This window comes from Ascaphus truei, chromosome 2 (genome assembly GCF_040206685.1).
Source record: "Ascaphus truei isolate aAscTru1 chromosome 2, aAscTru1.hap1, whole genome shotgun sequence".
NCBI classification, from domain to species: Eukaryota; Metazoa; Chordata; class Amphibia; order Anura; family Ascaphidae; genus Ascaphus; species Ascaphus truei.
The window spans coordinates 1,478,856-1,489,206 of record NC_134484.1 but is presented as its reverse complement, the minus strand read 5'-3'; the positions used below and the strand labels follow the sequence as shown (position 1 = coordinate 1,489,206).

Genomic DNA, 10,351 nt, shown 5'->3' with positions numbered 1-10,351 from the left:
GTATCTCTGGAAGCAGGGGGTCTCCGGAGGGAAGTATCTCTGGAAGCAGGGGGTCTCCGGAGGGAAGTATCTCTGGAAGCGGGGGGTCTCCGGAGGGAAGTATCCCTGGAAGCGGGGGGTCTCCGGAGGGAAGTATCTCTGGAAGCAGGGGGTCTCCGGAGGGAAGTATCTCTGGAAGCGGGGGGTCTCCGGAGGGAAGTATCTCTGGAAGCGGGGGATCTCCGGAGGGAAGTATCTCTGGAAGCAGGGGGTCCCCGGAGGGAAGTATCTCTGGAAGCGGGGGGTCTCCGGAGGGAAGTATCTCGGGAAGCGGGGGGTCTCCGGAGGGAAGTATCTCTGGAAGCGGGGGGTCTCCGGAGGGAAGTATCTCTGGAAGCGGGGGGTCTCCGGAGGGAAGTATCTCGGGAAGCGGGGGGTCTCCGGAGGGAAGTATCTCTGGAAGCGGGGGGTCTCCGGAGGGAAGTATCTCGGGAAGCGGGGGGTCTCCGGAGGGAAGTATCTCTGGAAGCGGGGGGTCTCCGGAGGGAAGTATCTCTGGAAGCAGGGGGTCTCCGGAGGGAAGTATCTCGGGAAGCAGGGGGTCTCCGGAGGGAAGTATCTCGGGAAGCAGGGGGTCTCCGGAGGGAAGTATCTCTGGAAGCAGGGGGTCTCCGGAGGGAAGTATCTCTGGAAGCAGGGGGTCTCCCGAGGGAAGTATCTCTGGAAGCAGGGGGTCTCCGGAGGGAAGTATCTCTGGAAGCAGGGGGTCTCCGGAGGGAAGTATCTCTGGAAGCAGGGGGTCTCCGGAGGGAAGTATCTCTTGAAGCAGGGGGTCTCCGGAGGGAAGTATCTCTGGAAGCAGGGGGTCTCCGGAGGGAAGTATCTCTGGAAGCGGGGGGTCTCCGGAGGGAAGTAACCCTGGAAGCGGGTGGTCTCCGGAGGGAAGTATCTCTGAAAGCGGGGGGTCTCCGGAGGGAAGTATCTCTGGAAGCGGGGGGTCCCCGGAGGGAAGTATCTCTGGAAGCGGGGGGTCTCCGGAGGGAAGTATCTCTGGAAGCGGGGGGTCTCCGGAGGGAAGTATCTCTGGAAGCGGGGGGTCTCCGGAGGGAAGTATCTCTGGAAGCGGGGGGTCTCCGGAGGGAAGTATCTCTGGAAGCGGGGGGTCTCCGGAGGGAAGTATCTCTGGAAGCGGGGGGTCTCCGGAGGGAAGTATCTCTGGAAGCTGGGGGTCCCCGGAGGGAAGTATCTCTGGAAGCAGGGGGTCTCCGGAGGGAAGTATCTCTGGAAGCAGGGGGTCTCCGGAGGGAAGTATCTCTGGAAGCAGGGGGTCTCCGGAGGGAAGTATCTCTGGAAGCGGGGGGTCTCCGGAGGGAAGTATCTCTGGAAGCAGGGGGTCCCCGGAGGGAAGTATCTCTGGAAGCAGGGGGTCTCCGGAGGGAAGTATCTCTGGAAGCAGGGGTTCTCCGGAGGGAAGTATCTCTGGAAGCAGGGGGTCCCCGGAGGGAAGTATCTCTGGAAGCAGGGGGTCTCCGGAGGGAAGTATCTCGGGAAGCAGGGGGTTTCCGGAGGGAAGTATCTCTGGAAGCAGGGGGTCTCCGGAGGGAAGTATCCCTGGAAGCAGGGGGTCTCCGGAGGGAAGTATCTCTGGAAGCAGGGGGTCCCCGGAGGGAAGTATCTCTGGAAGCAGGGGGTCCCCGGAGGGAAGTATCTCGGGAAGCAGGGGGTCTCCGGAGGGAAGTATCTCGGGAAGCAGGGGGTCTTCCTCCAAGGCATTTAAATTAATGCCGGGGGATAGCGTGAGGTCTCTGTAACTTCACTTACCTTGTCTTTAGCGACGCCATGGCAACACGGCGTGATGTGACATCACGGTGGCATGGCAACGTGATGTCACCTCGCGAGAGCCGGTAAGGGGGGTGGGGGGGGGGTGCGAGCAGGAAGGGGGCACAGTAGGGAAAGATTGCACACCCCTAAGTTAGAGGAGGCGTTATACAGAGCAGCTATATAAGCATTTATGGGACTAGTTAAAGGGAGCAGTTAGGCGGGAGTTATAGGAAGCGTAATAGGAGCAGTTGGGGAGGAGTTATTGTAACGGTGAGGGGGTAACCAGGCGCACTAATAAAGGTTACGCCCGTTTGGTTACCTCTGATCCATATTTTGGGGTTCCAGAGTGTTAGCTCTTGAGCCTAACTGTTGTATATACATGCCATGTAATTATGCAACAATACAGAATGCGTTTTTACCTTTCCAGGGATGCCAGCGAGCAGGGTGCCAGCAAGCAGGGAGTGCCAGCGCCCAGGGAGTGCCAGCGAGCAGGGAGTGCCAGCGAGCAGGGAGTGCTGGGCTATGAGTTTCACTGGAGGTTTTGCGGAGAAAGTGTTGTCAGAATGTGTCTAGATAATCGGGGTCCAGAGTTGCTGGATACCCCAAAAATATATCCGAGAATCATGCCTGATTCCGGGATACATATAGGCACATTGCCCCGGCAATATCTCCCCTTGAAAACGCTTGCGCGACTCACCGCTAGGGTTCCCTGCTTCAGCACAGCCCAGAAAGGTAAATGGGACATAGGGATGTTTGGTGTCCCTGTAACTATGAGGTCCTTAGTTTAAGGGGGATTCCCAGGTCACTCAGAACCAGTATAGAGGTTCTGGGGTGCTCCAACCATATATAAAGTTGTGAGGGGATTTTTAAAGTCCAGTCCAAGCCTGTTAGACAGTGTGTGGGGAATAAAGGCTAATAGAAAATACAGTGCCGCTTTTATTCTATTCCCCATACCCAGAGACCTTGGACAGGAAACAGTATATTGTATTAATAGTTGTTTAATACGGTATGTACTGTTGTGCACGGTATTTTAAGCTGGGACTTTCAGAACCAATGTTCTGAATGAGTCACTGGGTTACCAGCTTGGTGCCAGCATGTCTACTCAGACATCGGAGATGAAAGCCACAGAGGATGCCAGAGGTGTGAAGAACATTTGGGCAGGAGGGAAGGGCTCAAGTACCCACGTCCTGGGATGAATGGAAGTCCTCTGGGCTCCCATTTACCCCACCAGACCTTGGAGGAACCTGACCCAGCGGGTGGCTTCTGAATAGCAAGTGGCTAAGGTGGCAATCTTGCGCATGGCTCTTGGCTGATTCAGAATCCCCACTTGCCCAGCTTCAGAAGACTGGCATCGCTCTGATAGCAGTTATAGGGAGCGATTATAGCAGTTAGGGGAGGAGTTATAGCAGTTAGGGGAGCAGTTAGGGGAGGAGTTATAGGAGCAGTTGGGAGAGGGGTTATAAGAAGGAGTTATAGGGAGTAGTTATAGCAGTTAGGGGAGGAGCTATAAACAGTTAGGGGAGGAGCTATAGAAACACTTAGCGGGGCAGTTAAGGGAGGCATTATAGGAGCAGTTATGGGAGGAGTTATAGGAGCAGTTAGGGGAGGAGTTATAGGGAGTGGTTATAGGAGCAGTTAGGGGAGGAGTTATAGGGAGCGGTTATAGGAGCAGTTAGGAGAGGGATTATAGGAGCAGTTAGGAGGGGTTATAGGGAGGGGTTATAGGAGCAGTTAGGAGAGGGGTTATAGGAGCAGTTAGGAGAGGGGTTATAGGGAGCGGTTATAGGAGCAGTTAGGAGAGGGGTTATAGGGAGGGGTTATAGGAGCAGTTAGGGGAGCGGTTATAGGAGCAGTTAGGAGAGGGGTTATAGGGAGCGGTTATAGGAGCAGTTAGGAGAGGGATTATAGGGAGCGGTTATAGGAGCAGTTAGGGGAGGAGTTATAGGGAGCGGTTATAGGAGCAGTTAGGGGAGGAGTTATAGGGAGCGGTTATAGGAGCAGTTAGGAGAGGGGTTGTAGGGAGCAGTTAGGGGAGGAGTTATAGGGAGCAGTTGGGGGAGGAGTTATAGGGAGCGGTTAGGAGGGGTTATAGGAGCAGTTAGGAGAGGGGTTATAGGAGCAGTTGGGGGAGGAGTTATAGGGAGTGGTTATAGGAGCAGTTAGGAGAGGGGTTACAGCATTTCGATGAGTTGTAAGGAGGGGTTATAGGAGCAGTTAGGAGAGGGGTTATAGGAGCAGTTAGGGGAGGCGTTATAGGAGCAGTTAGGGGAGGGATTATAGGGAGCGGTTATAGGAGCAGTTAGGAGAGGGGTTATAGGAGCAGTTAGGAGAGGGATTATAGGGAGCGGTTATAGGATCACTTAGGAAAGGGATTATAGGGAGCGGTTATAGGAGCAGTTAGGAGAGGGGTTATAGGGAGTGGTTATAGGACCAGTTAGGAGAGGGGTTGTAGGAGCAGTTAGGAGAGGGGTTATAGGGAGCGGTTATAGGAGCAGTTAGGAGAGGGGTTATAGGGAGCGGTTATAGGAGCAGTTAGGAGAGGGGTTATAGGGAGCGGTTATAGGAGCAGTTAGGAGAGGGGTTATAGGGAGCGGTTATAGGAGCAGTTAGGAGAGGGGTTATAGGAGCAGTTAGGAGAGGGGTTATAGGGAGGGGTTATAGGAGCAGTTAGGGGAGGCGTTATAGGAGCAGTTAGGGGAGGGGGTGCAGCATTTTGATGAGTAAGGAGGGGTTATAGAAGCCACGCACATTAGGTGACTCCCCCGGGCAACCTGGCGTTTTTCTTGTTCCTAGGAGGGATTGTGATTGGTCGGTAAGAGAACATCATTTTTATGTCACTGGCAGATTGGTCATGTGATCACCTTCCAGCCCCCAAAGTGTTAAAGGGGCGGTCTCTCCTAGAAGCAAAAGATGCCAATATCAGTAACCAGGTTAAGGGGTCACACCTTGATGCATCTTTTACCAAAATGTCACACCTGTAACCATTTAAAACCCCTGCTGCTTTGTGACCCTTGTGAATGGGGATGTGGGGGGGGGGGGGGGGGCTCGTTCCCCTGGCTGCTCCCGTTTCAGTCCCCCCCTATATTTGGCTCTGATAAGGACAGGCTTGGATTGGGGATGTGGAAACTCCCCATCGCCAAATACCTCCCTATTCCCAGACCTCCCACACAGGAATGTGTGCTTTGCTGCACAAGGGACAAATACAGCCCAATATTTGCTTTAAACGGTATATGCTTACAAAGTGCTCTGCGGTCATGTACCCGGGACAGCCCCCTCCCCGCCTGACCGAACCGTTCATCATACTGAACACGTGTGCAGCACAGAATAAGTGAATAAACTGTATATAGCTCACAAGTCTCTTCTTCACCTTGCACATGTTGGTTGTATCCCTGCAGCGCCGAAGAGACGTGGGAGGTGTAAAGGTTTGTGATAATCACATTGCTGAAGAACTTTCCATCTGGTCGACTAAAGCGCATCATGTTACTGGGAGGGAAAGGGTGCTGGGGACGGGAGGGAAAGGGTGCTGGGGACGGGAGGGAAAGGGTGCTGGGGACGGGAGGGAAAGGGTGCTGGGGACGGGAGGGAAAGGGTGCTGGGGACGGGAGGGAAAGGGTGCTGGGGACGGGAGGGAAAGGGTGCTGGGGACGGGAGGGAAAGGGTGCTGGGGACGGGAGGTTTGACTTCTGGGCTTACAACAGCAATACATGGGAAACACTCAGCCCTGTGAGCGGTCTCCTGTTTCTACCAGTGCTGAGGAACGGGATAATAATAATAAAAGGACACAGAAAAGAGACTCGTGTGACTTTGCGTGTTCTTTTAAGAGATAAAGGAGAAGTGCTTTGGAGTTCCAGTAGCCGCGAAGGTCACTCGCAGATTGTGACTCGTGCCCCTCACTGTTTCCCAGCTCAGGCAATGGGAGTGAACGATGTCAGATAATCTCACACTTTATCCCTCAAAAACATACAAAAGACCAAATGAAACAAAGAAGTCCATAAAATTCTCATGCACCAACACCCTGCTCCCCATCTCACCCCCCAACACCCTGCTCCCCATCTCATCCCCCAACACCCTGCTCCCCATCTCATCACCCAACACCCTGCTCCCCATCTCATCCCCAACACCCTGCTCCCCATCTCATCCACCAACACCCTGCTCCCCATCTCATCCAGACAAACATCTCCCTCTCCCCATCTCATCCAGACAAACATCTCCCTCTCCCCATCTCATCCAGACAAACATCTCCCTCTCCCCATCTCATCCAGACAAACATCTCCCTCTCCCCATCTCATCCAGACAAACATCTCCCTCTCCCCATCTCATCCAGACAAACATCTCCCTCTCCCCATCTCATCCAGACAAACATCTCCCTCTCCCCATCTCATCCAGACAAACATCTCCCTCTCCCCATCTCATCCAGACAAACATCTCCCTCTCCCCAGACCATTGCAGGGTTTCTCCTTCTCCGCTTACCCAACTAGGTTATCTTTCCCACCAAAACAAAGACACAGAGCTGGTGTCTCCTTCAGACTCACAGAGATCTCCGGCGCCCATGGGACCGGGCTCCGGTTTAAATGAAAAACCATCCGACATTGAACACCGTACAGAGACCCCTCTGCCTCTTCTCATGTGCCGATGCAAAGTCCTTCTGGGCCTCAGTCCATCCAACCAGGGAAGGAAGGGGCCCTCGGGGCGACACCTGCCAGCTGGAGCTCATTTCCAGAAGACCACGTTCCAGAGCTGTAGCCAGCACGGGTAGACGAAGAGCGCAATGAATGGGAAGAGCATGGAGCCATAGAGGTAGTGGTCCAACATGCCCCCAGCTATGGCCTGCAGGAAGAGCTGCCAGCACTCGAGCAAGCTGACGGGATACTCTATCAGCTCTCGGTACAGGAAGATGCTGCCCATGAGGGTGGTGGCTGGAGTGACTAGCACGAGGAGAGCTGCGTACAGGACCCTGGGAAGAGAGAGAAGAGAGGGGACGACTCGCATTATTACACGACTAGAACGGTGTGATAAGCTGGGAACTGCGAAGGTGGCATGTAAATAGCAAAGCAAGAGACAAACTCCATCGTATCTTCATCATAATTTAATATTGCAGGAGACACGGGTGCCCAATGCTCCATCAAATTGACAAAACATATATGGTAATGAGCTGTACTTCGGCTCTGCTTTACCCAACGCGTTACTCTCACCGAAAGAGTTTAAATCCTGAAACGCGTTGGGTCAGGCGTGACGTCGGCGCAGGGCAGACAGCCATTACTTGTTGTGCATTGCTTGTGACCCGAATTGCTTATTCGTGGCTAATATTATCGGAAGATACTACTCTCTGGCGTTTGTTGGTCCCCGGTTTTGCCGGGTACCGGATTATACGGAGAGGTTCTCTCCGGCACAGGACACGGCCCGTTCGGGTTCTTATCGGCACTACAACGGTTCCTACAGTCTAACAGACTGGGGGCTTTGCACACCGCGCTTGGACATGTGCTTCTGTTGCATTTTGCATAGCCCTTAAAGCCCAGAGGGAGAAACGCGTCGGCCCACTTCTGTCTTTCTATGATCCCCCAGTACTTTATGGCGAGGGATGGTGCTGCTGTGATCTGTGATAACAAAGGTAGAAGTTTGTTTCTCCCCCTGACTTGGTGCTGAGCGGTTCTGGTTCTCTCTGCTGGTGGAGATTACGGCTGGCGCTGAACACTCGCCCATATCAGGGATTTGCCGGAGCGGGCACTTACTTGGGTCCGGCAGGTTGGACGATGGCCGCTACAGGGACGATAGTGACGGCAAGCAGGAAGCCCAGAGAGAAGTTTATCAGAGCGATGCAGCCCAGCAGCACCGCCAGGTACAGGAGCGAGATCAGCTTCAGGGTCATCCAGCCCTGCTCTGATCCGGCACCGCTCAGGGCCCTGTGAAGGGAGGACAGAGGCAGAACCGACATCAGCCCAGGTGTAACACACGTGGTCTGCAAGCTCACACATGCGCCACGTGGTCCGCAAGCTTACACATGCTCCGCAAGCTTACACATGCGCCACGTGGTCCGCAAGCTTACACATGCTCCGCAAGCTTACACATGCTCCACGTGGTCTGCAAGCTTACACATGCGCCACGTGGTCCGCAAGCTTACACATGCTCCGCAAGCTTACACATGCTCCACGTGGTCTGCAAGCTTACACATGCTCCGCAAGCTTACACATGCTCCACGTGGTCTGCAAGCTTACACATGCGCCACGTGGTTCGCAAGCTTACACATGCGCCGCGTGATCTGCAAGCTTACACATGCGCTGCGTGGTCTGCAAGCTTACACATGCGCCGCGTGATCTGCAAGCTGACACATGCGCCGCGTGATCTGCAAGCTTACACATGCGCTGCGTGGTCTGCAAGCTTACACATGCTCCGCGTAGTCTGCAAGCTTACACATGCGCCACGTGGTTCGCAAGCTTACACATGCGCCGCGTGATCTGCAAGCTTACACATGCGCTGCGTGGTCTGCAAGCTTACACATGCGCTGCGTGGTCTGCAAGCTTACACATGCTCCGCGTGGTCTGCAAGCTTACACATGCTCCGCAAGCTTACACATGCTCCGCGTGGTCTGAAAGATAACACATGCTCCGCGTGGTCTGCATGCATACATATGCTCCGCAAGCTTACACATGCTCCACGTGGTCTGAAAGATAACACATGCTCCGCGTGGTCTGCATGCATACATATGCTCTGCAAGCTTACAAATGCTCCGCAAGCTTACAAATGCTCCGCATGGTCTGCACGCTTACACATGCGCCGCGTGGTCTGCAAGCTCACACATGCGCCACGTGGTCTGCAAGCTTACACATGCTCCGCGTGGTCTGCAAGCTCACACATGCTCCGCGTGGTCTGCAAGCTCACACATGTTCCACGTGGTCTGCACGCTTACACATGCGCCGCGTGGTCTGCAAGCTAACACATGCGCCGCGTGGTCTGCAAGCTCACACATGCTCCGCTAGCCCTGTGTGCTGGTATAATACTCCTCGGTCAGTACCTGTGAGTATTGTGGGGCAGTGCCAGCCCTGTATGTGTGTATATAATACTCCCCGGTAGTACCTGTGAGTATTGTGGGGCAGTGCCAGCTCTGTGTGTGTATATAATACTCCCCGGTCAGTACCTGTGAGTATTGTGGGGCAGTGCCAGCCCTGTGTGTGTATATAATACTCCCCGGTCAGTACCTGTGAGTATTGTGAGGCAGTGCCAGCCCTGGGTGTGTGTATATAATACTCCCCGGTCAGTACCTGTGAGTATTGTGGGGCAGTGCCAGCCCTGGGTGTGTGTATATAATACTCCTCGGTCAGTACCTGTGAGTATTGTGGGGCAGTGCCAGCCCTGGGTGTGTATATAATACTCCCCGGTCAGTACCTGTGAGTATTGTGGGGCAGTGCCAGCCCTGGGTGTGTGTATATAATACTCCTCGGTCAGTACCTGTGAGTATTGTGGGGCAGTGCCAGCCCTGGGTGTGTGTATATAATACTCCCCGGTCAGTACCTGTGAGTATTGTGGGGCAGTGCCAGCCCTGTGTGTGTGTATATAATACACCCCGGTCAGTACCTGTGAGTATTGTGGGGCAGTGCCAGCCCTTGGTGTGTGTAAATAATACTCCCCAGTCAGTACCTGTGAGTATTGTGGGGCAGTGCCAGCTCTGTGTGTGTATATAATACTCCCCGGTCAGTACCTGTGAGTATTGTGGGGCAGTGCCAGCCCTGTGTGTGTGTATATAATACTCCCCGGTCAGTACCTGTGAGTATTGTGGGGCAGTGCCAGCCCTGTGTGTGTGTATATAATACTCCCCGGTCAGTACCTGTGAGTATTGTGGGGCAGTGCCAGCCCTGTGTGTGTGTGTATAATACTCCCCGGTCAGTACCTGTGAGTATTGTGGGGCAGTGCCAGCCCTGTGTGTGTATAATACTCCCCGGTCAGTACCTATGAGTATTGTGGGGCAGTGCCAGCTCTGTGTGTGTATATAATACTCCCCGGTCAGTACCTGTGAGTATTGTGGGGCAGTGCCAGCCCTGTGTGTGTGTATATAATACTCCCCGGTCAGTACCTGTGAGTATTGTGGGGCAGTGCCAGCCCTGTGTGTGTATAATACTCCCCGGTCAGTACCTATGAGTATTGTGGGGCAGTGCCAGCTCTGTGTGTGTATATAATACTCCCCGGTCAGTACCTGTGAGTATTGTGGGGCAGTGCCAGCCCTGTGTGTGTATATAATACTCCCCGGTCAGTACCTGTGAGTATTGTGGGGCAGTGCCAGCCCTGTGTGTGTGTATATAATACTCCCCGGTCAGTACCTGTGAGTATTGTGGGGCAGTGCCAGCCCTGGGTGTGTGTATATAATACTCCCCGGTCAGTACCTGTGAGTATTGTGGGGCAGTGCCAGCCCTGTGTGTGTATAATACTCCCCGGTCAGTACCTGTGAGTATTGTGGGGCAGTGCCAGCCCTGTGTGTGTGTATATAATACTCCCCGGTCAGTACCTGTGAGTATTGTGGGGCAGTGCCAGCCCTGTGTGTGTGTGTATATAATACTCCCCG

General features: G+C 54.1%; 1 protein-coding gene across 1 annotated transcript in view; it reads right to left on the bottom strand.

Moving 5' to 3' along the window:
• Positions 1–5,599: 5,599 nt before the first annotated feature.
• Positions 5,600–10,351, bottom strand: part of GPAA1 (glycosylphosphatidylinositol anchor attachment 1) — a 104,969-nt gene continuing 100,217 nt past the window's right edge. Inside the window, 2 exon segments of the mRNA XM_075580933.1 lie at positions 5,600–6,754; positions 7,530–7,700. Coding sequence (XP_075437048.1) covers positions 6,511–6,754; positions 7,530–7,700 — 415 coding nt within the window. The 3' untranslated portion in view covers positions 5,600–6,510.